General features: G+C 54.7%; 1 protein-coding gene across 3 annotated transcripts in view; it reads left to right on the forward strand.

Moving 5' to 3' along the window:
* The window catches only part of SPTB (spectrin beta, erythrocytic), a 123,977-nt gene that overhangs the window by 86,271 nt on the left and 10,281 nt on the right, over nucleotides 1-27,425 (forward strand). For all 3 annotated transcript variants that reach the window (XM_067733333.1, XM_067733351.1, XM_067733342.1), the window contains exons 16-32: nucleotides 4,321-5,077; nucleotides 5,535-5,737; nucleotides 5,821-5,911; nucleotides 7,388-7,534; nucleotides 8,925-9,188; nucleotides 9,569-9,775; nucleotides 10,217-10,306; nucleotides 13,931-14,209; nucleotides 14,786-14,916; nucleotides 15,840-16,044; nucleotides 16,317-16,691; nucleotides 18,063-18,307; nucleotides 19,400-19,538; nucleotides 20,007-20,091; nucleotides 20,859-21,055; nucleotides 21,364-21,413; nucleotides 21,900-21,978. In XM_067733333.1, the coding sequence (XP_067589434.1) occupies nucleotides 4,321-5,077; nucleotides 5,535-5,737; nucleotides 5,821-5,911; nucleotides 7,388-7,534; nucleotides 8,925-9,188; nucleotides 9,569-9,775; nucleotides 10,217-10,306; nucleotides 13,931-14,209; nucleotides 14,786-14,916; nucleotides 15,840-16,044; nucleotides 16,317-16,691; nucleotides 18,063-18,307; nucleotides 19,400-19,538; nucleotides 20,007-20,091; nucleotides 20,859-21,055; nucleotides 21,364-21,413; nucleotides 21,900-21,978 (3,544 nt within the window). The remainder of the gene's footprint in view (nucleotides 1-4,320; nucleotides 5,078-5,534; nucleotides 5,738-5,820; nucleotides 5,912-7,387; nucleotides 7,535-8,924; nucleotides 9,189-9,568; nucleotides 9,776-10,216; nucleotides 10,307-13,930; nucleotides 14,210-14,785; nucleotides 14,917-15,839; nucleotides 16,045-16,316; nucleotides 16,692-18,062; nucleotides 18,308-19,399; nucleotides 19,539-20,006; nucleotides 20,092-20,858; nucleotides 21,056-21,363; nucleotides 21,414-21,899; nucleotides 21,979-27,425) is intronic.

Consider the following 27,425-nt stretch of genomic DNA (forward strand, 5'->3'; position numbering starts at 1 on the left):
TGGTACTCATGTCGCATTTCCCTGGACGTTCTTAGGCAGGGAAGATTGCTTTCTGAGAGCTCTGAAGTACTGTCCATTAAAAAAAGCTCCTGCTGGCACCAAAATGTAGCATTGGTAATGAGACTGGCTCGAATGAAGAGGAGAATTAGCAGCAAGCCTTGAGCACGCTTCGTGGCCAGAACAAAAAACAGGCCCTGAGGAGGCTTTGGAGAGGGGCTGCTTTCAGTACAGGGTGCAATGGCCACGAGTTCCCTGAGGACCTCTGAGGACAGAGCATGCGCCTGTGTCCTGTTTGTTCCCCTGGGTCCTACACGCACAATGGGACGTGTTCGCCATCTCCCCACTACCCCGGTCCCTCTCCCCACACTTGTGCCTGAGCCCTGCTCTGCCCGAGGCAACCTGAGAGGTGGGGTTAGGGAAGACTCAGCTGTAAAGAAAAGGAGCAGCACAATCGGGGCTTAAGAGGAGGCAAGGGGTGACTTTGGAGCCACTATCGTCTGAGCGTCCGAAGAAAGGGGCTGTAGTTCAGGAGGGTCCTCCGTCATCTGACGTTTATGCCGGGGAGGAGGGTGCCTCCTTGTTCTTCTTTTAGGTTTGGAGGTAACGGGACGCATGTGCGTGCATGTATGTGTGTGCGTGTGCACGACACACAGGAAGAGCTTGTCAGCTGCTTTGATGAGTTATGCTCAGAGAATGATCTTACAGACCTCTAAGCCATACACCATCCTAAGTGTAATACACCAAGATACTTATCCTCAGGTGAGAGAGAACCTGAGGTGTGAAAAGGTAAAATGGTTTTCCATGACATCTGAGTGTCGAAAGGTACCTGAGCCATGTACCCCAGACAGCCTGCATCCTGCACAATCATTCCAAGCATAGGGAGCTCGCCCCGTCCCCATGTAGCACACCCCATTTGGGAGCAGCTCCTTCTGGGTAGAAAGTTTGATCTCATCATGAATGGAAATCTGCCTCTTTGAAAATCGGGCTCTGCCCGTTAGAGATAACGGAACTTACCCTGATTCTTCTTCCACATGATAGCTCTTCAGGTTTTTTTTTGTGTGTGTGTGGTACGCGCGCCTCTCACTGTTGTGGCCTCTCCCGTTGCGGAGCACAGGCTCCAGACGCGCAGGCTCAGCGGCCATGGCTCACGGGCCCAGCCCCTCCGTGGCATGTGGGATCTTCCCGGACTGGGGCACGAACCCGTGTCCCCTGCATCGGCAGGCGGACTCTCAACCACTGCGCCACCAGGGAAGCCCTCTTCAAGTATTTTTAAAGACAGTTGTCATTCTTCACCCCATCCACAGTCCTGCCTCCCAGTCGCTGCTGTTCTCTCTACAGAGTGCATCCTCCTCCAACTACGTAGTCTAAATCATGCTTGTTTTTAGGCCAGTCCGGGTTCCTCTCCTTCCCAGTTTCCAGGATGAAAAAGTATCTTTCCCTCCCTCGACTGGCTTAAAGCTTCACATTCTACCTTGTATTATAATTTTGTCCCGAAGAACTTTTCTACTAGACTGTAAGCGAATGAAGAGCAGTATCTTCATATATTGTTCACAGTGCTCTGAGCACCAAGCATTTTGCTGCTGAGGTTCCCTCTGTTCAGAATATTCTTTTCCCCAATAGCCACTTGCCTTAATCCCTCGCTCAGATCTCAGCTCACGTGTCAGCTTCTTGGAGCAGCCCGCACTGTCCACCCCATTCAAAGTATCACTACCTCCTTCCCATCCAGCTCCTCTGCCTCCATCCTGTTATCTTGCTTTCATTTTTTCCATTGTACTTGTCACCACCTGATGGATTAAACACTTATTTGTCTCTGCCCACTCGAATGAGAGCACTTTGCTTTGTTCGTTGCTACATGCCCAGAGCCTTGAACAGGGCCTGGCACTTGGTAGCTGTGTGATATAACACAGTGAATGAGTGACCGGGGACAAAACTGAAATATCTTCTGCCAGGCTCGGCACATATGAGTCATTCAAACACTTACTGAATGTGTGATTACCTCCCACCACATGCATTCCAGTTGACCAACATTTTCTTAACAATCTTGGGCCCGGGACCAAACCTGGACTCCTGACATGGTCTGGCCAGTGCTGCCTAGAGCAGTTCTATCAACTGCCTTCCTTTTGGAGATGGTGCAGTGGAGGGGAAGGGGGGTTCAGGAGGTAGACTAGACCCAAACCTCACCCTGTCCCCTGTGTGGGCTCTACCTGGTGGCTGCAGTGAGGCCCCACCAGGAAAAGTCTGGAAAACCGCCATGGAGCCACTTGTCCAGGGGCACCGCCAGACCCTCTCCTGTGGCTTCTGGACAGAGCCGGGAGATCTCACAGCCCTGGAGTGCCTTGCTGTCCTTTCACAGTGGTTTCAGACCACCTTGGAGGAAATCTTCTGCTCCTTTCCCTTGAGGTCCAGCCTCAGCCGCATCCACGCACCAGGCACAGAACTACCCAGAGTTGAGGGACTTCACATCTGGACTCTCCCTCTTCTCTTTCCTGGAATTCCCAATCCTTCCTCTGGGCTCTTTTTGCGCTCTCTCTCTCTCTCTCTCTCTCTCTCTCTCTTTCGCGGAATTCCCGATCCTTCTTCCTGGCCCATCTCTCACTTCTGTTTGCAGGCCTGTCTTCCACCCCTAGACTTGCGGCCACGGTCACCCTGGGAACGCCCACAGTGGGCTCTGCCCAGCCCATCTGCCTCCTGTCTCCACCTCCATCCCCCGGTGCTGGGACCGCAAAGATGAGAGAGCTACTCGGGGCCCCATCCTTAAATAGATCACTCCCGTGGAGGCACTGGAGGTTTGCCCATTGAAATACAGCTCAGATGACCACCGTGAGATTGCTATTATCCCTCCTCACAGCTCCCTTAGTCCTCTCTGCCTGGTATGCGCTATGTACGTAGTATTTTATACTATCGTTTTTTGGTGAGTTTGTCTTAATTTCTCTCTAACCCATACACTCCGTGGAGCAAAGTCTAGCTATGACTGTATCCTCCCAAAGTCTAACATAATGCTTATACATTGTGGATATTCAAGAGAGTTAGGCTCAATTAGCGAGTGTGTGTTCAGCATACTATCGTGTGCATCTAGATTACGGTGATGCAGGATGAGTAAACCTGGGTCCACGGGAGGTGTCCCTGGTGGTCTGGGCCCAGGCTAATGGGCAGCTCTTTAGAAGAAGCTTACTGTGGGCTGCAGGCCAACCCCAGGACATCTGCCCAACATCTGCACCCTCCCCAGTTTCATTCCAGACTGCACATTGAAGGTTAAGATGATGTTTTAATTATAATCCCAGCTTCTCCTTCCCCCTTCCTCTTCCTGTTCCTTCTCTTCACCAGGACTCTTTTGTTTTAGAACCATGGTGGCTTTTCTTAGGCCCTGGGCACTTGGAACTTGGTCTTAGGCATTTGTGTGTTTCCTCTGGGGAAGCTGGGACCCTGTGTCCTAAAGCATTCTTGAGGTTGATAATGGGAGGTTTCTAATTATTTTCATGACAGGTGTACCTCGGAGATATTGTGGGTTCAGTTAAAGATCACCCCAATAAAGCAAATATCAAAATAAAGAGAGTCACACAAATGTGGGGGGTTTCCCAGTGCATATAAACGTTGTTTACAGTATACTGTAGTCTATTAAGTGTGCAAAAGCATTATGCCTAGAAAAACAACGTACATACCTTAATTTAAAAATACTTTATCACTAAAAAATGCTAATCATAGGAGCTTTCAAGGAGTCATAATCTTTTTGCAATAGTAACATCAAAGATCACTGCCCACAAGTCACCATACAAATATAATAATGCAAAAGTTTGATATTGCAATAACTACCAAAAAGTAGTACAGAGACATGAAGTGAGCCAGTGTTGTTGGAAAAATGCCAGGGATAGATTTTTCAGCAGAGGGTCACCACAGACCTTCAATTTGTAAAAAACAAAAAACCCTGTAATATCTGTGAAGCACAGTAAAGCGAAGCACGATAAAGCAAGGTATGCTTGTATTTTTCAAACTCTGGGGAAACTGTATGTTTGCCTGAAATTCAACTACATATAGAGCTTCCATACAGAGCATCATGTTCCTTTACTGATGGTTGGAATAACATCACAGCTCACCTCCTGCTGATGGAAAGCTCTGATTGGCAGTTATGTTGTCTTGAGTAAAATTGGATAAACATATTTTACTCATGACAGTTTGTTGGATAGATGACTTGTTTCAGCATGCAAGGCCTATCAGGAGAGACTCTGGAAGGGAAATCTGGTGTCCCTTCTAAATGTGGAAGGGACACCCTGTGGGAAGCGTTAAGGAAGACGGTGTCTCTGTGTCCCCCGTCTCCCTTGGCAGGTGGCAGGAATTCCAGACCATGGTGTTGGAACGACGGGAGGCTGTGGACTCGGCCCTACGGGTGCACAGCTACTGTGTGGATTGCGAGGAGACCAGCAAGTGGGTGATGGACAAGACAAAGGTGGTGGAGTCTACAAAGGACCTGGGCCGGGACCTCACAGGCGTCATCGCCATCCAGCGCAAGTTGTCGGGGCTGGAGCGTGACGTGGCCGCCATCCATGCCCGCGTGGATGCCCTGCGGCAGGAGTCGCAGCAGCTGATGGAGTCACACCCTGAGCTGAAGAAGGACATTGGCCAGCGGCAGGCGTATGTGGAGGAGCTGTGGCAGGCCCTGCAGCAAGCCCTGAAGAGCCAGGAGGCCTCGCTGGGGGAAGCCAGCCTGCTGCAGGCCTTCCTGCAGGACCTGGATGCCTTCCAGGCCTGGCTGTCCACGGCCCAGAAGGACGTGGCCTCCAAGGACATGCCTGAGTCCCTCCCAGAGGCCGAGCAGCTCCTGCAGCAGCATGCGGCCATCAAGGACGACATTGACAGGCACCAGAATAGCTACCAGCAGGTCAAGGCATCCGGAGAGAAGGTGATCCACGGCCAGACGGACCCGGAGTACCTGCTCCTGGGCCAGCGGCTGGATGGCCTGGATAAGGGCTGGGATGCCCTGCACCGGATGTGGGAGAGCCGCAGCCATGCCCTCACCCACTGCCTCGGCTTCCAGGAGTTCCAGAAGGATGCCAAGCAGGCTGAAGCCATCCTCAGCAACCAGGTAGGGCGAGGCATTCAGGGCCAGGGGCCAGGGGGCATCTCTCAGGGCAATAGGGAATTTATGTCGTAAGTCTGCAACAGGGCTCAGGGACCAAATTATGCTTTTCTTGGACTCTCTCTAGCCACTAGTTCGGAGGACAGTCCTCTTCGTTCCTCATCATGTGCCCTTTCCAGCCCCGTGTCACAGGCTACGTCTTGTTCTTGGGCCGGTTAGAGGCTAGTGAAGTGAATTTTTCCCTGGGTGGTTACCCTTCCATGTGGCTTCAGGCACCCTGTTGATCAGATGCCCCCGAGTGGTGGTGGGGAACAAGACCCAGGGAGCTCCTTCCTTCCACAGCTCCAGGGGGTACCATTCATGCTGTCACCTGCATGGCTGCACACGGTGCGCCTGCCTGGCGGGTGCCCTCCCCGCCTCCTCAGCTTGTCTTCATGCCTGTTCTGGAAACTTGCTTCAACAGGAATACACTCTGGCTCACTTGGAGCCCCCAGACTCCCTAGAAGCTGCAGAGGCCAGGATCCGGAAGTTCGAGGAATTCCTGGTGTCTATGGAGAACAACCGGGATAAGGTTTTGAGTCCTGTGGACTCTGGAAACAAGCTGGTAGCTGAAGGAAACCTCTACTCAGACAAGATCAAGGAGAAGGTGCAGCTGATTGAGGACAGGTACCCTCCGCCCCTAGGGTCACGGGGCCCGGTAGGGTGGTGGTACAGCACCATCGTGACTGTGGCTCCGGCTTCCCTTCCAGGCACAGGAAGAATGACGAGAAGGCGCAGGAGGCCTCAGTCCTTCTGAGAGACAACCTGGAGCTCCAGAACTTCCTGCAGAACTGCAAGGAGGTGAGGCTCCAGCCAGGCTGGCCACTTTGCAGGAGATTCCTTCTAGAAGCAGAGCGTCCTAGAGGTGGGAAGTCCTTTCTAGACTCAGGAGTCTGGATTCCATAAGTGGGGAGCTCTGGGCACTTGACAGCTTAAGTCCTTCATCCTCTAGAATCTTTGGTTCCACAATTTCTTTTTCAAATCTGTAAAGATAGCTTCTAATTTGTCAAGTCCAGGGCAGGCTTTCTCAAAAAGTGGCCTGAGGACTATCTGTATTGAGTCACCTAGGGCCGTGGTCAGGGTCGGCCTGAAGGTCATGTGACCTGTGCATTCATACAGGGCCCGTGCTTACAAGGGTCCCATGTTTAGTTTAATGCTCTCCTGTTGCCATCTTGAAATTCTTTTTTTTTTTTAAATAGTTTTCCTTTAGCAGATTCTACTTTCAAAAAAAAAATTTGTTTTACATCTTTCTTGGAGTATAATTGCTTTACAATGTTGTGTTCGTTTCTGCTGTATAACAAAGTGAATCAGCTATATGTATACATACATCCCCATATCCCCTCCCTCTCGCACCTCCCTCCCACCCTCCCTATCCCACCCCTCTAGTGGTCACAAAGCACTGAGAAATTCTTAATAATTTTGAATATTTCCATTTTGCACGAGGCCCTGCAAATTATGGAGCCAGTCTTGGCTCTGGTTAGATGCAGACTCCTGGGCCCCACTTGGGCCCAGATGAACCAGAACTTAGGGGGTGAAAAAGAGCAACATTCTCAACCAACCTTCTGGTTGGAGAACTGCTGACTCAGAAGCTCCTCGCTCAGCCTGGGGAGAGCTGTACAGGAAGGTCTTTAACCTGCACTCCTAGGTCCTTCCGTGAACAGTACTTCCATGTGGAATGGGGCTTCCCCTGACTTCTTTCTTGCTTCCATCCTCATACCCCTTTCCTCTCAACCCAAATGACTTTGTTTTCACCCACCTCTGCCCTTGGTACCAACCAGGCTTGTTATGGTGCCAGGACATCTTGGAAACATCAGAGGCTCATCACAGTTCTTCCTTCATTGTTAATTATAGGATCTGCCTTGGCTTTTTCCTCAGAGAACACTTTCTCCGTGTTTATTAATGATTTCTCCCCCTACTGCCAAAGGGTTGATTTATCCATCCATTCAGTAAACACTTGTTGAGTTCCTGCAGTAGGCCAGGCCCTGTCCTCGGTCCTGGAAATATGGAGAGAAGTATAAATATACCTGGTGTCATAGTGCACACACTCTAGAGGGGAAGACACAGTAGTGCCTGTATTTTAACCCTGAGACAACGCAGGTTAAGTTTCCTGTGCTGGGAGTTAGGGATCCAGCGTTGGAGGGGGGTACTCTGCTGTGCTCCTACTTCCTCCCCTTGGTCCTCTTCTTCCGCAGCCAGAGCTAGGCGGCAGTCCTGCCCTGAGCCCCTGGCCAAAGAAGGACACTCGGGGACCATCGAACCCACTCTTTCTGCCCACAGCTCGCTCTCTGGATCAATGACAAGCTGCTGACATCTCAGGACGTCTCCTATGATGAAGCTCGAAACCTTCACAACAAATGGCTGAAGCATCAGGCGTTCGTGGCAGAGCTGGCTTCCCACCAGGGGTGGCTAGAGAACATTGATGCAGTGAGTAGAGCGAGCGTTTGGGCTGTCTGCTCGGGATGCTTCCCTGAGCAGCGCTTCACACAGGGCATGGACACTGGCCCGCAGCTTGCTGGACGGTGTAGAACCTGAGCGTGAAAAACTTCTCCAAGTAGTAGTTAGACCTTCAGAGCTCCTGATACGGCCAGTCTTATAAAACCCGGTCAGAATGGGTGCCTCCTCTGGGTCACCTGAGTCTGGGGACAGTCCAGGACACTGAGGACACAGAGTCAGAGCCTCAGCTTTCAGTGCTGGGAGGGCAGTAACCTCTGTCTGCCTTCCATCATCCACACCAGGGCCCCGCGCTGTCCTGCCCAGGGGCAGGGGAATATGTGAGATGAGCAGAATGGGCCAGGGACTACTGACCCTCACTGTTTGGATGGGCAAACCACCAGGGAGTGGTCATTCGTACCAAGGGTCCCCCCTGTAACAAGCTTGCCCAGGGGCCCAAGTCAGAATGTGGCCGGAGTTAGATCTGGGAATAGGAAGGGAGGTACCTCTGCCCCTCCTTGCTGTGGCTATCTGGAAAAAGCGGGCCTAGGGCCACACAAGGCTGTGTCCATCGTGGCTAAGGGTGCAGGCTCCGAGCCAGGCTGTCTGACTTCTCAACCTCCCTGCGCCTCAGTTTCTTCATCTGTAAAATGAGGATAATAACGGTACCCACCCGAGGGAGTTGTGAGCATTAAAGCACTTAGAGTATTACTTGGCAATTATTAGGCACTCAATAAATATTATCTATTACTAGCAAGTATGTATTCCTAGGCCCAAATCATCTGTAACCTTCCGAAAAAGATACATTTATGTGGGTGAAAACCAGACAAGGCAAACTCAGCAACTAAAAGATACCACTGAAGGTCGGTGCACAGATTCTGGCAAGACAATTAAGAGAGGGTGAAGGCATTCCCTGGTAGTCCAGTGGTTAGGACTCTGCCCTTTCACTGCTGAGGGCCCAGGGTCAATCCCTGGTCTAGGAGCTAAGATCCCGCAAGCTGCGTGGCACGATAAACAAACAAACAAACTCACAGGGAGGTTTCCGTGGTGGTTGTACCTGGGTGGATCTTGAATCTTTTTTTTTTTAAATAACTAAAAAAAATTTTAGAACTAGCTGGTTCTTGTCTGCAGCTCCCTACGCTACAGTCTCCCTGAGTCATTTGCCCCAGACACGCTCTCCCTGTCCCACCTTCTACTGCAAATAACTTCTACTTCAAATAACTGCAAATAACTCTGGGGGTACACAGTCTCTCAGCCGAGCCTCACCTGAGTTCTAGGCAGATCCTTTGCCTCACTGGCCTCCCCTCGGTTAGCCCTTTGCAACCACCTGGAACAAGGCGGCTCTCCAAGGTCAGAGGGTGAACTCTCCTGCTTCCCCACACAGGAAGGAAAGCAGCTGATGGAGGAGAAGCCCCAGTTTGCGGACCTGGTGTCCCAGAGGCTGGAAGCCTTGCACCGGCTCTGGGATGAGCTTCAGGCCACCACACAGGAGACGACCCAGCACCTCTCAGCCGCCAGGAGCTCTGACCTGCGCTCACAGACCCAGGCCGACCTCAACAAGTGGATCAAGGCCATGGAGGACCAGCTACGGTCGGACGACCTGGGCAAGGACCTGACCAGCGTCAACAGGATGCTGGCTAAGCTGAAGGCAAGTGAGCAGGTTGTAGACTGAGGGTGTTGGAATGGAGGGGGTCTTGGAAGCAAATCTGCAACCTGAAAGAGGGCCCTCCTGTGCCCTTAGCTGGGCTGGCTTTTTTATCAGGTCTCCTGGTTCACGGCCCAGCTCCTACCCTTTTGCAATGGGTAAGACAGGGAGGGATCCAGACGGGGTAATAAAAGTGTGCATGAGAAGTATAGGACAGATGCTCAGAGGGGCAAAAGATGAGGTGGGGGCAATCCAAGGAGACTTCTTAGGGGAGGCTGAGCTAAAACCAGGCCTTTGAGGATGGGTGGGATTTGCACGATGAAGTGGACGAGGGGCTTCCCAGGTGCCAGGGCTGGTGCCGACGCTGTCCCCTTGTGTCCCAGCGTGTGGAGGACCAAGTGAACGTGCGGAAGGTGGAACTGGAGGAGCTGTTTGCCCAGATGCCCTCGCTGGGAGAGGAGGCGGGGCATGAAGACTTGAGCATCGAGAAGCGGTTCCTGGACCTTCTGGAGCCCTTGGGGAGGAGGAAGAAGCAGCTGGAATCATCCAGAGCCAGGCTGCAGATCAGCCGGGACTTAGAGGATGAGACGGTGGGTGGGCCGCAGCTCCCCCCTCCCCCAGCGGCTGAGCCGGCAGCTGTCACCGGGATAGCTGGCGGCTGCCCGGGGCAGTTCTTGGTAGCAGACGTCTGGTCATCTCACCGCCTTGTCTCAGAGGGTGGTCGTGATGACTACATGAAACGTCAGTGTAAGCCAGTGCCTTTTGAATGGTAGCTCGCTCATGGACTTGGGGGCCAGGCAGACCTGGGTTCGAGATCCAGCTACGTTGCCTTCCCTCCAAGTGACCAGGAGCAAGTTATTTGGAACCTCAGTTCAAAATAGCAAAATGCCCCCATTTTACAAAACCCTGATGGGGTGTTGGGAAGAGCTGGGGAGACACAGTAAGCAGAGCTCTGTCTGGCCCGCGGTGAGTGATGGGGAAAGGGTGGCTGTGATTGTCGTCAGCTGTCCCCCGCCTTCTGGTCTCTGCAGCTCTGGGTGGAGGAGAGGCTGCCTCTGGCCCAGTCAACTGACCATGGCACGAACCTGCAAACTGTGCAGCTGTTCATGAAGAAGAACCAGGTGAGTCCGGCCACCTCGTCAGTCCCACCTGCCCCACAGAGGAAGCCCCAGCCCCGATCTGCACAAGGTCCCCAGCAGCACATAACAGATTATTGTTCTTTTTTTAAAAATTTATTTATTTTATTTACTTATTTTTGGCTGTGTTGGGTCTTTGTTGCTGTGCGCGGGCTTTCTCTAGTTGCGGCGAGCGGGGGCTACTCTTCGTTGTGGTGCGTGGGCTTCTCATTGCGGTGGCTTCTCTTGTGGAGAACGGGCTCTAGGCGTGTGGGCTTCAGTAGTTGTGGCACATGGGCTTGGTTGCTCCACAGCATGTGGGATCTTCCCGGACCAGGGCTCGAACCCATGTCCCCTGCATTGGCAGGCAGATTCTTAACCACTGCACCACCAAGGAAGCCCCAAGTTATTGTTGTTGTTGATAGCTACAGGGTCCCCAGTCTGTGTTTGTATTCTCATAGCCGAAGGAGCAGCTCTGATGATGGCAGAGAGAATTCTGGGAGGACCACAGAGTGGGGCAGAGGTGAATGGGGCTGGGGGGTCCAGGTGCTTTGGGATTTGGGGCCATTCAGACCCATCAGGGCACAGGTGCGTGCAGGACCTGGAGGCCCTGGCCTGGGGTTTCATGTCCTTTACAGCTTCTGTATTCCGTGACCTCCCTGAGAGGAGGCTCTTAGCTCCTGGCGTCTCTCCCATCACTGCCTTGTCCCTCTTCCAGGGCTAAACTTGGCCTATTGAGTCTCCTCAGGGTAAGTAGGCCCCTGTTCTCTAGACACATGGGCATACTTGTGGGGCTGCAACGCCACGAAGAAGCTGCTAAACTTGGACTCTGAGCCATTGGAGGAAACACCCGTTGGCTGTTCTGCTCTCCCAGGCTGGATTGGGAATCTCTGCAGCCCTGGTCAGAATCCTGGAAGTGAGCAGATGCACTTCCTCTGTGTCAGGGCTGCAGGGGAAGCCTGCGTCCTCCAGGAAGGCCAGCTGCATGGGGTCATGGTCAGGCCACGTGGTCTAGCCAGGGGCTGGCCGTACCCCTGCTCTTGGGCAGAGAGTCCCTCCTGCCTGGTCTGCTCTCTGGCTCAGGAAGTGGCGGCAGCCGCAGCCTTGAGCAAGGAGCGTCTAGGAGCTTATCCCAGAGAAGAGCAGTGTGTCCCAGAGTGCCAGTCTGTACTGCAGCTCATTGGGGAAGGAAGGTCATGGCAGACAGTACGTCCTTCCCCCCAGATATCAGCAGCCAACATCTGCTCACAGAACCCAGCAACTGTGCAAAGGCCTGAATGAATTATATTCAAAGACGTTCCTTAAAAGCTCCCTCGAACACTTCGCTTCTAGTTGGCATGATCAAATCCCAGAGGTTCCGGTGGCAACACGTAGGGACCTGAATTAGAAGGTGGTGGAGGCGGGGCTTCTGCTAACATCACACCCTCCAGTGAAAGTGGGGAAGACTGGTAGAAGACTATTCTCGGGGCCTCAGTTTCCTCAACTATAAATTGGGCCAACTCTAGTCCTTCCAGTACTCAAGACTTTAGCCTCAATAAGTGTTATTGCCAATGATTTTCAACTCCCCTGGCTGAAGGTTGCTATTTCAGGAGAAGGGCAAGACTAATATGGATGGGGTTCCCCTTAACAAGAAGGGAAAGATAATCTCGTGGGAGAGCATGGCTGCCCCAGTAAAGACTATTTCAGGCTAGCCTTGCTAAAGCCGAAATCCCATTTTATCATTTCTTCTACTGCAGTGGTCAGTGTGTATCAGGCTCACCCGGAGGGCTTGTTAAAACACAGTTGACCAGGCTCCACCCTAGATTTACTGCATCAGGCTCTGGGAGCAGAGCCTGATAATTTGCACTTCTATCAAGATCCTAGGCGATGCTGCTGCTGCTGGCCTGGAACCCCACTTTGAGAACCACCACTTTAATGGCTGTCATTGCAACTAGAACAGAACCTGCAAGGTGCCGCACGAGGGGTTCTCAACTCTGGATGCACATTAGAATCACCTGGGGGAACCTAAAAGCATACGAGTACCCAGGTCCCACCTCAGATCAATTAATAAGGACCTCTGGGGATGGGACCCTGGCTGTGTCTGTTTTCCCCGATGATTCAACCTGCAACCAGGGTTAAAAAGCAGTGTCCTGCCTGGTCTGGCCCCTGCCTCCTCCCAAATCTCCTCCCTTATCACTTTCGCCCTCCTTCACAGTATTCTAGCTTGCCTGACCCTTTGGACCGTCCAGGCTTGCTTCCACCCCAGGGACTTTCTTGGCACTTGCTCTTCCCTCCTGCCAGCAACACTCATCCCCCAGATCTTTGTGGGGTTGCCCTCTCCTCATCATTCATGTCTTACTCAGATGTCATCTGCACAGAAAACCCTTCCTGACTCCCCCAGTTAAAGAGGCCACCACCACACCTTGGAAGACAGTCCTCATCTCAGTGGTGTCTGTTCCTCGTGGTACCTGTTATATGCATTCATTCATTTATTTACATGCTTATCATTTCCTCTTCTAGAGTGTAAGCTTTATGAGGGCAGGGGTTTTGTTTATCTTTTTCCCATATTGTCCCTAGAACCTAGAACAGGGCCTGATACATCAGAAATAATAACTGTGGGTTGAATGAATGAAGTCAGGGAAGATGATGTTCTAAGTAAGCATACTGCACAGGAGCCTAGAAAGGAATTGCTTAAAAGGAGAGAAAGAAATACCTTTGTAGGATATAAGATCTCAGGGAAAGTAAAGAGGCAAGCGGAGCTGACATCACGGGTCGTTTGACTACAGTTGCAGAGACCACGGGAAATTGTCAGAATCGAGATTCTGAGCATCAGGTGTGAAGATGCATTTCAGCAAGTTAGGTGACTTGTGGGTATTGCTAGTTCTACGTGTTTTAAATGCTGACAGTCATAGCACAGCCTGTGTGTACTTCTCTTACCCGCCGCCCTCTAGACAGTTTTCAAGGCCATGGGAAATTGTAAAAAGGGAGGAGATGGGGGCTAAGGAGCCAAAAGCCCACGTGCAAGGAGCAGCCGGGCTGGGGCCTCTAGGACCCAGAAAGCGAGTGACGACATGTCACGGCCCCCTGAAGATAAAGGCGACCCATCACCAGAGTGGGAAGAAAATGCCATCTTGGTGACCAAAGGCAGGAGATACTGAAACAGGGGAAAACAAAACGAAATCCTAAACTCTGACCAAGGGGCAACTGTCAACTATTGTTTTATACAGCGTAAAAAAGCTGCTAAAATCAGATCTCAAAAGGCCATTTAAGAATCGTTTTCCTCTCCTCCACCACGTACAGCTAAGAAGTCAAGCTCTGCTGAGACAGGAGGTGTAGGGAGCCCTCAAGAGCACATGTGGCTGCGAGAGAGCCATGTTCAAATCCCACTCTGGCACTGGCTGTCCACATTCACCTGACTGCTGTGCGCTGGTGTCCAGTGCTAACCTCAGAAGGCCATGGTGGGGGCCAGAGGAGAATGAGGTGGCAGGCCCAGCACCGTGCTGGGCACCTGGTCACTAGCAGTCTTTATGGCCACATCTGCTCCGCTCAAGCTTCCCCAACGGGTTCAGGGCGAGAGGTGCCAGGGTGTGACCCTGGGCTGCCCTGCACGGTGGGAAGACCAGCCCCTGAGCCCTTCCCCTCTGGCCGCAGACGCTACAGAACGAGATCCTGGGCCACGCGCCGCGGGTGGAGGACGTGCTGCACAGAGGGCAGCAGCTGGTGGCCGCGGCCGAGATCGACTGCCGAGACGTGGAGGAGTGCCTGGGGCAACTGCAGGTCTCGTGGGACACACTGCGGGAGACGGCGGCCAGGCGGCTGCAGCGCCTGCGGGACGCCAGCGAGGCCCAGCAGTACTACCTGGACGCGGGCGAGGCCGAGGCCTGGATCAGTGAGCAGGAGTTCTACGTCTTCTCCGACGAGACACCCCAGGTCGGCTCGGGCAGGGTGCCTGGCTGGGTGTCAAGACCAGCCCAGAGGAAGAGCTGGGTGGAGGTGGGCAGTCAGTGGGGAACCTGTAAGGCCAGGTGTGTGAGGAGTGAGGGCAGGGAGAGAGTGTACGAGTTACCCTGCTTCTCAGGACGCCCCTCCTCTCAAGAACATACAGTGCACGTACTGCAGCTGGGCGCCCTGTTTGCCAATTAGAATTGCTCTAACCCAAGGGTTCTTCACCTTTTTTGTGCCATGGATTCTGTGCAGATGAACTGCTGCGGGAGTGGGTGAGAGGTGAGGGGGGTCTCTAAAAGCTGGGGTGATACAGGAAGTTTCCATGGGGACAGAGGTTGGATCTGGGCCGGGAAGGGTGGATGTCAGACGAGAATTGAGGGTGACGAATGGAAGGTAGGGTGTGGGTGTTGCCGGGCAACGGGAGGAGAGGGGAGGGGACTGTGGGCAGTTCTCCTATGGGTGTCCGGCGAGCCTGGCCCTCCCCCATCCCGGGCACCTCCAGGAGCAGGGCTGTAAGCTGGGCCAGGTGAGCGCGTGCCCTGACGGTCCGCTGCCTCCTAGGATGAAGAGGGCGCCATCGTGATGTTGAAGCGGCACTTGCGGCAGCAGCGCACAGTAGAGGAGTACGGGAGGAGCATCAAGCAGCTGGCCGGCCGGGCCCAGAGCCTGCTGTCTTCAGGCCACCCCGAGGGGTGCGTGTGCCTCCAGATCCCGGGCGTCAGGCCAGGGGCCCCGCCAGCCAGGATCCCTTCAGGTCCAAGGCGGAGAACAGGAACAGTTTTCCTGAAAACTGTGGGTTTGAGAAAACTGCCTTCTGGCCTGCTCATTGGCCCAGTTCCCTGTTATGTTGTGGTTTTGTGTAACTTCACACAGGGCTGACTGAGGCCTGGTTTGCAAAGAGATTTGAGGAAATGGAACAGCGAAACTACCCTCTTGGTGAACAGAGAGCTCCAGTCTTTTCAGGAGTTCGTCTTCAGCATCTTTCAGCTTAGCCTAAATTTGCTTTTCTTTTTGTGGTCCAGGAGGTACCTCAGGATCTCACAGTGTCTCAGCGAAATCATTATACACCCATCTACACTGTTCAGTTGTGTGGGTTCTGCATAAATGGGAGCCCACTGGGCCAGACACCTCGGGCCACCCCCAGTCACGGCCCTGTCCTCAGTCACCTTCAGGGCACCCACAGCAGCTGCCTCAGCATCTCCCAAGCCCCAGGGATCGAGCCCCTGGTATGGCATGCCCCTCCTGGAAGAGCTGAGCAGGGTCTGCTGCTGGTGGAGCCAGGCTCAGCCAGCCCACGCCTCAGCCTCCCTGGAAGAATAGCGGAAGAGTTCTCCATTTGCACGTGTCTCTCTGAGCTTCCCAGAGTCAGGGGCAGGGATGGGAGGCACCCCCTCTAGGGGAACACATTTCACTATCCCCTGAAGCATCGTGGTCTAAGGGGTGGTTCCTTCTCTCCCCAACTCTTCCCCGTGCAAAGCCGCTCTGCCGTTTCTCTGAAGCTGTGCTCCGCCACTCGTCCCTGCCTCGGGCCTGGGGAGGAGGAGGCTGGCTCCTGATCTGGCTGCTCTAGGTTCTCTGTTGCCGTCTCTGAGGGCTTTCTTGTTTTGAATTCCAGGGAACAGATCATCAGACTTCAAGGGCAGGTGGACAAGCAGTACGCGGGGCTGAAGGACATGGCAGAGGAGCGCAGGCGGAAGCTGGAGAACATGTACCACCTGTTCCAGCTGAAGCGGGAGGTGGAAGACCTGGAGCAGTGGATCACGGAGAAGGAGCTGGTGGCCTCCTCCCCAGAAATGGGGCAAGACTTTGACCACGTGACTGTGAGTACCCATGGCCACCGCTTGCTTTGTCTCCCTCTAGTGCAGTAGACCTAGGAGCTGTCGTGCAGACACATACACACACCCGCCAGGTGCAAAGTGCCGCAGAGATGCGGGCTCCCCCGGTGCGAGCTCAGGTGCCCTGGGGAAGACGTGAGAGCCCAGCTCCAGGCAGTGGCAGGTGCCGCTGGGAGGGTCGACAGCTAGTGTGATGACACCACCACACCCCTGAGCCCTGGTAACCGGTAACCGCTTTTCTGTCCACCCCCGTCCAGCTGCTCCGGGACAAGTTCCGGGACTTTGCCCGGGAGACCGGGGCGACTGGACAGGAGCGGGTGGACAATGTGAATGCCATCATTGAGCGGCTCATCGACGTGGGCCACGCAGAGGCGGCCACTATCGCCGAGTGGAAGGACGGGCTGAACGAGATGTGGGCGGACCTGCTGGAGCTCATTGACACGCGCATGCAGCTGCTGGCCGCCTCCTACGACCTGCAGCGCTACTTCTACACTGGCGCCGAGATCCTGGGCCTCATTGACGAGAAGCACCGCGAGCTGCCTGAGGATGTGGGGCTGGATGCCAGCACCGCCGAGTCCTTCCATCGCGTGCACACAGCCTTCGAGCGGGAGCTCCACCTGCTGGGTGTGCAGGTGCCTCTCATCCCTGGCCGTCCCTCCACGCCTTCCCCATGACTGGCTTCCCTGGGGCGCAGTGTCAGGTCCTCTCCTGGCTTCCAGAGGGGAGACTTCTCGAACAGGCATCTCCTTAGAGAAGCAACAGCTCCGGGCAGGAAGCAGAGGCTTTCAGATGCTCTTTAGCTTCAGAACTAGTTCTTTAAACTGAACCTTTCCCAAAACCCGATGCAAAAATACCTTCAAATGCAATTTCTCTGGTTGTCAAAGTGTTACAGTATCATTAGTGAACATACATGTAGCACTTTTCTAGTACCAGGTACTGTTCTAAGCAATATATGTGGTCAGTGAATCCTCAGCCTCCCTCTGAGGAAGGGAATAATGTTATCTGCCTTTTCTAGATGAGGAAAGCAGGCACAGAAGGGTAACTAAGTTGTCCAGAAACATGCAGCTAAGCAGTGGAGCCAGAATTCAGCTCCTGGCAGTCTGGCTATAGACTCTTAGCCACTGAGCTGTTCAGCCTTTCCCCATGGGAGCTGGAGGGGGGTCCAAGGCCAGCCTAGGCTCCCTCCTCTCATCATGGGTTGCCCCCTGAGGTACCTCCACAGGCCCCTAGGGTTCTGCAGAGTTCAGCATGATGGCTAGGTTGAGGGCAAGGGGCTCAGCTGTGGGGACTCACTGGGCCTCCAGTGGAGCAGGGCCAGCTGGGCCAGCTGTGCAGTCCTGCACCGACCCAGCAGGGTTTCGGGAAAGAACACCAAGGTAGGTTGGGCCCCTGGTTCACCAAGAAGGGGACAGCCTCAAGATGTGTCCTCCAGCTGGAGGTGCTTTGGGGTTACTGGAGCCCCTGTGGCAGGTACATCCCCAACGAGGTCTCAGGAATGAGGCTTCACTGCCCTGGGGCCGGCCTCAAACGGGATGGTACCATGCAGAATGGTTAGGAACAGCGAGTTGAGAGCACGCCTCCAATCCCAGTTGCACCCTCTCTGAGCGTGAGTGACCTCGGGCCAGTCACTTAGCCTCCCTGTGCCTCAGTTTCCTCATCTCAAAAACAGGGATAATAATAGTACCTCTTTGACGGTGTTGTTGTAAAGATGAAGAGAGTAACAGAAAGTGTGCAGAGCAGTGCCTGGTACATAATTACTCTCATAGTCACACACCAAAGGGCACAGAGCCCCTCTCACTCCCCCATCCTCATCAGAGCCCAAGGGATGCTTTGGGTCAGCAGAGGTGCCAAAGCAAGGAGCCTTCTCTCCAGCAGCCAGTGGGTGGATCCTGCTTCCAGCACTGTCCTCGGGAGGGAGACTGGGAGGAGGCAGACGCCCTCGCCCATCCCAGGCCCAAGTCGTGTCTGCCTGGAAAACAATGTTCAGTTTTGCCCCATCACAGGTACAGCAGTTCCAGGACGTGGCCACCCGCCTGCAGACAGCGTACGCTGGAGAGAAGGCAGACACCATCCAGAACAAGGAACAGGAGGTGTCTGCTGCATGGCAGGCGCTGCTTGATGCCTGCGCGGGGCGCCGCACCCAGCTGGTGGACACCGCGGACAAATTCCGCTTCTTCAGCATGGTCCGAGACCTCCTCTCCTGGATGGACAGCATCATCCGGCAGATCGAGACCCAGGAGAAGCCCAGGTGAGGGCAGCGTCCTCAAGGCAGCCCCGCTCCCGGTCCACTTGGTCCCAGAGGCTGGCAGAGCAGGGCGCTGCTCCGAGGGTCTGCCCCGGAGGGACGTCCTGGACTGTGGGTGTGCAAGAATCCCCAAGGGGCACCTGAGGCTGCGTCCAGGGAGCATCTGAGTGGCTCAGCTGCCACCGGGAGAACCGACTATTCCAGAGTAAAGGGAATCCTGAGAGTGCCGAGAAAGACATCTGTCGTTCAGATTCCACAGTGGGTGCAGGGGCCGTGGTTGTCAGTTTACACATTCAGAGCTGGGCAGGTCCAGAAGTGGTCCTGCTCTTCCCCCCAGCACGGGCATATGGGGGCCATTTCCCTAAAACTCAGGAAAGGAGCTCATTGCGCGTGAGAGGTGGGGGCAGGCACGTGGGCAGTCAGCCGGGATCAGAGCTCTCTACACGCTTTGTGCCCACCTCTGTCCCTCTGCCCCTAGGGTGCCTGTCCCGGTGGTCAAGCTTTTATATTTAACATCATTATTGAGCTATAATCCACATACCATACAATTCAGCCATTTAAAATGTACCATTCAATGTTTCGCATAGTCACAGTTGTATAGCCGTCACCACAGCATGTCTAGAACATTTTCATCACCCCAAAAAGAAACCCTGTACCCCTTAGCAGTCATCACACCCCGCTCCTCTGGCAACACTAATCTGCTTTCTGTCTCTAATTTGCCTGTTGTAGACTTTTCATATGAGTGGATCATATAATATGTGGTCCTTTGTGACTGGTTTCTTTCACTTACCACAATCTTTCCAAGGTTCATCCACGTATCAGTACCTCATTCCTTTTTATTGCCAAATTTAACATTCCTGGGCTTTTTTTATGGTCACTGCACCCCCGTCCATGTCCTGACCACTGAGCAAGGGAGGACACTAGGGCATCAGTGTTCCTGCTGGGGCTGGGCAGCTGGCAGAGGACTTCCTGGCTGTCCAGAGAGAGAGAGTCAGACTCCCGGGCAGGTAGGGGTCCCCCTCTGATCGGGACTTGGTGTCAGATGGGCCAGAGTCACCCAGAGTTTCCTTTTTCACCAAACACCCGCCCCCGCAGGGACGTCTCCTCGGTGGAACTGCTCATGAAGTATCACAAGGGCATTCTGGCGGAGATGGAAACCCGAAGCAAGAACTTCAGCGCCTGCCTGGAGCTCGGCGAGTCCCTGCTGCAGCGGCAACACCAAGCCTCGGATGAGGTGTGAGGGGAAGGCGGGACAGAGACAGGCCCTCCCTGTCCTTCCCTCCGCTCCTGCTGGGCCAGACAGCTTCCTGGGAGGGAACCCATGGACTGTGGTTTCTCTGAGGAGGCTTTCTTGGGAGGGGGGAACTGGGGCTGTGTGTAGGCCCGGGGCTTATAGCTCCACCAAACCTATTCGAGGAACTGGCCGCTACTCTGTAGGGAGAGTGGGCTCATAACCCAACTAACCCTCACATATGTGTATGCTTTGGTCTTGGTGACACCCACTTCCTGGGTGAGGCCCATGGTAACCTCAGAGAGGTTAAGTAATTTACCCAAGGCTGCACAGCTGGCAAGTGGCAGGGCCAAGACTTGAAGCCAGGTCGGTGGGACAAAGCCCAGCAGGCTGTGCAGGGCCCTCCGCACACCACCTCGGACAGGGGGAAGGGTTACCAAAGCCTGAGTCGTCTTCCCTTCCTCCCCGCAGATCAGGGAGAAACTGCAGCAGGTGGTGTCCAGGAGGAAGGAGATGAAGGAGAAGTGGAAGGCCCGCCAGGAGCAGCTCCACATGTGTGAGTGCAGCCTGGGAGCCAGGGAACCTGGGGGGGCGGGCTGGGGGGAGGGGCCATGGCACAACGCGGTGGATTTCCCCCCCTGCTGGAGAAGAGCCGCCACAGCACCACTCATCAGCAAAGTTCAGGGCCAAGGGCCTTGGGGAAGAAGACCCAACAGACACGCCGCTGGAAGCCTGCCCTTGACCAGCCAGCACCTGTTCCCTGTCCACCCTCTGCCCCACCTGTCCCCCGCCTCCTGCTTGGCCGGTGTCCCCGTAGAGCTGTGGCCTCTCCAGGGGTCAGCGTAAGGCTCTAGCGCATCCCAAAGGTTTGATCTGAGGCATGTGGGGCACAGAAAGAACTCTGTTCTCCGCAGCTGGAAACAGGAGAGGTAGGGAAATTCCACCACCCAGGTAGGAGCCGCAAGCCACAAAGACCTGGACTCTCCCGTGGCTGCGACTGTGTGAGACAGCCAGGGGCCGGGAAGGGAACACTCAAGACTGTTCTCAAAGGGCGATGTCAAAACCATTTTGTTTTAGAGTTTGTTCTAATTCATGTGTTTTTCAAATATCGCTATCGGTGGAGATGAGGTAGGGGCCCCGCACAGGGATGGAGCAGCCTCGGGCAGCAGGTCGCCACTGAGCAGGGTGTCCACGCGGTTCAGGGACACCTGTGTGGGCCTCGGCCTGCCCACCAGCTCCGCATGTCCGTGAGGGGCCCCGGGGTCCCGGCAGGATCGGACCGCCGGGTGCTAACAGACCCCTGGGCTGTGTTGTCCGTGGCAGGGCTGGAAGTGTGCCAGTTCTCTCGGGACGCCTCGGTGGCTGAAGCGTGGCTGATCGCCCAGGAGCCCTACCTGGCCAGCCGGGACTTTGGACACACGGTGGACAGCGTGGAGAAGCTCATCAAGAGGCACGAGGCTTTTGAGAAATCCACGGCAGGCTGGGCAGAGCGCTTCGCCGCCCTGGAGAAGCCCACCACGGTGAGCCGGGAGGCTCGGGGCGGTGGGCAGCCACGCCTGGGGGGTCCTCAAGTCAAGAAGTCTTCGGCGGTTACTGGGGACCTGCGGACAGTGTAAAGGCTGGGCAAGGCGGGAGAGTGGGAAGGAAATAGGAGAGGGAGAAAGTGCTGACTTTTGAACCCCAAAGACAAAAGGGGCTCATTCCAAAAGGAAGGAACACCAGGTGCGTCGGGTATCGGGAGCCTCTTTGGAGGAAGGTTGTCTGAGAGCAGGCTCCCCTCTGTGGCTTCTCTGACCCGACACCCACCCCCGGCCTTTGCCTCCCCTAGCTTGAGCTCAAAGAACACCAGACTCCGGAGAGAACTGACGAGGAGACTGGGTGAGTGCCCTCTGCTGAGAGGGGTGGAGGAGGAGAGGGGAAGGGTCCTTCTAATCAGAAACCGCCCCCTGATGCCTTGACAAACCACCTGTGACCTCTCACACCTGGGCCACTAGTCAGGGAAATAGAGTGTCTGGAGCTTAAAGACAGAGAAGAGCTTTCATTCTCCCCCAGTCCTGGGTGGCCTGAAGGCCTCGTGCAGGAAGGAAATGGGTGGAGAGCAGTGGCTGCTGCACCCTTGCCCCCCTGCTCTGGGAACCGGCTGAACATGTGTCCCAGAGGCCGTGCTGCACGGAGCCATGGCATTTCTGAAGCATCTGCCTAACCTTCCAGGCGGAGGCAGGTTGAGCAGCTCCTTGCTAAGTGTCTGCCAGGCTGCTGACTTGGCTTGTGTTCTCTGGGGACGGGGTGGGAAGCCAGGCCTTGGAGGTAGTCTCTGGCCTCTGAGAGGCGTTTGTTTCTAAAGCGGGACTCTGTCTTCCATAGGCCTCAAGAAGAGGAAGGCGAGACAGCAGGGGAGGCTCCCCGAGGTCCCCACCGCGCAGCCACCGAGCGAACGTCCCCGGTCAGTTCCCTGTCCCATCTGTCTAGTTCCTGGGAGTCGTTGCTGCCCGAGCCCCCTCATCCCGACTAGGCCCAGCTGGGGCAGGAGGCCAGGACGGGCACACACTGCCCCTGCCCCCCAGACTCCTCCAATCAGTCTTCCTTGTTTACTCAGCTTTTCTTAATTCCTAGAATAATTCCCCTTCTCCCTTCAACCAAGGAAAGACTGACATGCCAGCCCACTGACATGACTCTCTTAGTTTGGTTTTATCTGGTCTAATAAATTTTATTATATAAATACATTACCATCTACATCAGGGGGAACAGTTTATACAGGCAGGAATGATTCCCTTGTATACGCTGTCCTTTTACCCATTTTCCCTCTAACACCATCCTTAACTCTACCCTCTACGCCCACACACACACACACACACACACAAATATACTCACAAACGGACCATTTGGTCTTCCTGCCCTGGCCATGGCATTTGGGGCAGTGAAGTGGGCATACCCACCCTCTAGCAGGTTCCTTCCTCCTAAGCAGAGCCCCTCCCCCCTTTGCACCTTCCTGGCCTGAGGCTCATGGGTCAGTGAGTTGGAGATAGAGCTAGCTCTGAGGCAAGAACAGACTTGACGGAGCCCTTCAGGAGTGAGGGAGAGCCCCAGGGCTTCTGGGTCACAGGCCTCCAATTTGTAGAAAAAGAGGACGCCTGGGGGAGGTGAGGGAGGGACGCAAACACTCCCACTGCCAGAGGCCTGGCAGATGGCTTCAGGACCTGGCCTGGAATAGGAACCAGGAGGTCTATGCAGAAAGTCTGGGAGGCTGTGATCCAGGTTTTGGGGAAATGTGCTGGGAGCAGCTGACTGAGAAGAAAGCAAGAATCCAGCATGTGCCTTGCATGGCTTTGCCACTGCATATCCACCACCTCTCCAGGTGCCCAGGTGAGCTTGCCTGAACCTTTAGGAGTTCTTGGTGGAAATTTCTGGTACACCAGCCACCCCAGAAAAATGCACAACACTGAGCATTTCCTGTGCAGAATCCCTGTCAGGTCTATATTTCAGCCCTTCCCACCCTCTGAGACACACACACACACACTCACACTCACACTCACACTCTGAGCTCCCTCTGACACCTCCAGCCGGCCAGAGGTGTCCTGAGCTGCACCAGCCCTTCATGTCCAGCAGAGGGCACTCCTGGGCTCCCACTGGTGGGTCTCTCCCAGGACTTCCCTCTGAAGATCCCATCGGCGCATGTGGGAGTCTCTGGTGGACTTTTTCTCAGGAACAGCCTCCACTGGAAGGAGAGAGAACTCTGGGGGCTGGCATGGACTGTGGACACGGGGGCTGGGACTGTTCCTGCCACCTGCGCTTCAGCTGTGCGTCCCTGTGTGTCTGCACGGTGGTGGCCTGGGTCTGCGGGTTCCTTTGTGACCACCTGTGCGATCCATCCATTGTCTGTGTCGTGTACGTCTGTGCAATGTAATTACATGTGCATCAGAGCCGCCTCCATCCACTGCCTGAATGTCGCTGGATTTGGGGGGAGTATAACCTGCTTGGACCTGAGCGTCTCTGGAAGGAGGGAGTGAGCCCACATTTGAGACCCTTCCCAGAGAGCCAGCCACCCCGCCAGATGGGGAAACTGGCCTGTGCCCGGTACCAGGAAGAAACTGGATGGCGAATCAAATGAACACCAGGCCTGAGGCCTCATGGAAACAGAGTTCTTGCTGCTTCTCCTTTCCGAGCCCTTTGTTGAGTTTTCACGAGGCTCCATGGGACTCCGAGGGAGAGTGGGATACCCCATTGGTCCTTGATATGAGAAGAGAGGAGAATGGGTCACATGCAGGGTTCAAAACCTTTCCAGAAACCTCAGGCCTCTCCCAGGAAGGCGGCTGTCCGCTGAGCCTTCTCTCTGGGGTAGGCCTGGGTCCAGTGGCTCTCCTGCTGTCCCATGTGTGGTCTGGTGTCGGTGCTCTATAGGATAGATCCGTGCTGTGTGTGGTCTGGTGTCGGTGCCCTATGGGATAGATCCGTACGCTGTGGCTTCACGTGAAACCCATCACTAGTGCATGCCGGCTTCCTGCATGGGAGTAGACCAGGCACCTGAATCCCTGAGTAGACTGCTGCACAGCACACGGTGGCCACCCTGCCAGCCCCGCCTGGTCCTCCGCTTCCCGGGTGTGTGCACGCACACATGTACGCACACGCAGGGACTGGAGTACCATTCCACGCATTCAGCGTTTCTTCAAGCACATCCATTGCCTCTATCACCTCTTACCTTTCCACATTAGAGCATGTTCTAATAAAAACAAAAAGAAAGAAAAAAAACCCATTATACGGTAAGTGTGTAAGAAAGAGTGCATGAGGCCAAGCAGAAGAAACAAGGTTTCACAAATGGCAAAATTCCTGGAGTGGAAGTCAGGACATTGGGTTCTAGTCCTTAATTGTAGACTTCGTGCATGATTTTAGGCAAACCCCCTAATCCTCCTGGGTCCCCCTGCCCTCATAAAGCTCTGTCTGTGGGATTACAGAAAGTCCAGAACATTCCTGTATGTATACAATGCACCTAGATAAAGGGAGAGTTGGGAGAGACGGGTTTCCCCACTTTTGTCTCGTTCTCAACTCTGAGGAACCTGGTTCTGTGGTCAGGTGCCAGCTGGTGTGAGGCTGGAGATGAGAAAGAGATGGCAAGGGGCCAGGGTGTTTCCTGTTTGGGGAAGAGAGGAAGCCAGGGTTGGACCTCTGCTCCTGCCAAGGCCAGTGCCCTGAAGGTGGTCCCCGGGCAGCAGGCTGAGCCGTCCCCCTTCCTCTCACCCCCCCACCCTCCACCTTGTGTGTCCCCCCTCCATCCTGGGTGCGGCTCTGGGGAGGGCTTGAGGGTCCTGCTAAGGGTCCTCATCTTCTAGGCTCTGAGTGCCGTAGAATCCTCAGTGTACCATTTGCGATGAGATGCTGATTGCTAAGATGCTGAGGTTGATTTCCTGGAGAAAATTTCCTGGTATTGCAGAGGATCCGAGTCAACCCAGGCTTAGGGGCCCCCAGCCAACGGCTGCGGAACCTCTTCTGTGCACTGTGCCTGTTTCCCGGCCGCGGGTGGGAAGGAGGCCCTGCTCTAGGAACTCTCCCAATGGGGCTGCTGTGACGACGAGAGGGATACCCGAGAGGGATTGGTGCTGCGAGGGGCTGTGACAAGAAAGAGTCTGCCTTCGGGGTTCCCTGTTTGGGGCAGTCGTGCCCCGTCTGCCTTCAAGCCTCAAGGCTACATTCCTCTGTGGTGCAGGGATTCTGGGGTGAGGCCGCTCCTGAGAGCAGCTGCCTGGGTGCCTGTCATTATCAGGCCTTCATCAGGTTGTCAGGGAAAACTCTTACCCAAGTGCAGCTCACAGACGTCACTCTTCCCATGACCTTCCAAGACCGCCTGCAGCTGGCTTCCCCGAGAGGACTGGGCATCTCCTTCCAGCATCTTAGAGGTTGACGTGGCTTCAGGGAAATAACCGGCACTTGAGAACCTGAGGGATGGTGCCCTGGGGCTGAGCAGGCACTGGGTTGCAGCAGGTCACCTTTTAGCCAGTGGCTGGCTGGCTCCAGCTGCTGTCACTCCCTTGGCAACTCCCCACAGCAGCAGGCAGCCTAGGGCTCTAATCAGCGGCCAGAGGCCTGGCTCTGACGTTCTTGGAGGGAAGGGATGTGGGTGTGGAGGCAGCAGCTGTGTTTCTTCTTGCCTGAGCGAGCTTTCCCCATCCTCCCTCCACTCCCCCTGTGAGGCTGAACTGAGCTGCTGATTCAGGCGTTTTACAGTGAAGGCAAATGGTGTGTTTGCCCATAATGAGCAGACCCAGCCTGGAAAGAACGTCAGTTTTCCCGTGAACCTGGGCGTGTCTGTCTCCCCAGGATGCCTGAATCAGCGTGGCAGGGCTGTGTCTGCCTACAGTCTGGCACCGCGCCCTGGCACCCCAGGCTCCGTGGAGAAGCTGGCTCTAGGCTCTTTGTGGACATCTGTCCGCCGCTCGGTGCGCCCAGCTCTCTGTACTAGGGTCGGACGTGATCTTCCTGGTCCCGCTGCTCAAAGGCAACTCCTAAGTTCATCTTCCAATCTGTGTTTTAGAGCATCCCCGATACTGATGAACCCAGGATGGGACTCAGTTAACATTGCAGGCATCTCAGAAATGAGGCGTGAAGCTGCCGACTGCTGGGTGTCAGATCTGGATGGGCGAGTCAGTGTCTTCTCTTTTGAGACTTTCTGAGTGGCTGGCTCAGAGTCACCAAGGCATCAAGCAGCCGCCAGCGCCTCCAGGGCAGGGAGCCCACACTGGTGGTGGGAATGGCAAAGACAGCTCCTGAGGAAGAGTCATTCTCTCCCCCGGGATGGCCGTGGACCAGGTCTCCCCTCCCTGTCCAAGGGGACCCTGCACACTCCCCTCTCCTTTCCCCGTCACTTTGTGGTGGCCTTCTGCTCTGTGTCCCCTCCTGTTGTCTTCCCTGGTTCCCAGTGGTCATCTCAGACAGATAGCTGGCCCCTGGGACACAGTGCTGAGCCCCTCCGCTGCCCATCCCACTCCTCACGAGAGCCCCTCACCATCCCTGCCACCAACCCGGTGGACCCCTCGCTGCTTCAGCCTCAGCTCCTCCCATGCTCTTTCCTCTGTTCAGCAACAACGTCTCTGTTCTCCCTTTAGGCATCTGTCTCTGTTCACCCTAAGTTCCCATCTCTTCATCTCTTTGGCTGCTCTCAACTCAACCAACCATCTCTTTTTCTCCTCTTGCAAACAACTGTCTTCTGAGCAACCTTCCCAACCTGTCTGCTGACAGCCTTCTCACCCAGAGGATGAGAGCCCAGACCTCAGACACTGGGGGAGGGAAAAAGTTCTCGGCTGCAGAAGTGGCCAGCTTCCCCCACCCCACCGTCTCACAGGGCTATTTGGTTGCCTAAGGTATTCAACAATAGATCTTGTCTGGCCTCAAGCCCCTCTTCTGGCCCTTTCCAAGGTGACCATGACACGACCACACTGCCTCAACCAATCAGCCATGTGTCTTACATAAGCCAGACGCATTCCCCTTTAGACCATGAGCCCCATCGGATAGGCTCTTTTCTCTGGAGCAATAGTCCCACCGTCTTCTCTTGCAGCAGGATTTAGTAGGAAGAGCACAGGGTTTGGGACCAGAGAGATTCGCATCCTCAGACTTCCACTCACTAGCTGTGTGACGGTGGGCTAGTTACTCATTTTCCCTGACCCTCAGTTTCCCTCATCTGTAAAATAGGGGCAGTGATACTTGCCTCGCAGAAAGGGTGTGAGGATAGAAAAAGAGAATATCTGTAGAACACCTAGTAGGTGATTGTGTTCATTTTTCCCTTCATTTTTTTCTCACTGCAGTCCTTCATCTCTTAAGAGAAACATTCTCCATATGAATTCTAACATCCATTGCCAACACCCTCCCAAACCAATCTTCCTGGAGTGCCCTTCCCTGGAAGCA

The sequence above is a fragment of the Pseudorca crassidens genome, chromosome 1, assembly GCF_039906515.1.
Source record: "Pseudorca crassidens isolate mPseCra1 chromosome 1, mPseCra1.hap1, whole genome shotgun sequence".
NCBI classification, from domain to species: Eukaryota; Metazoa; Chordata; class Mammalia; order Artiodactyla; family Delphinidae; genus Pseudorca; species Pseudorca crassidens.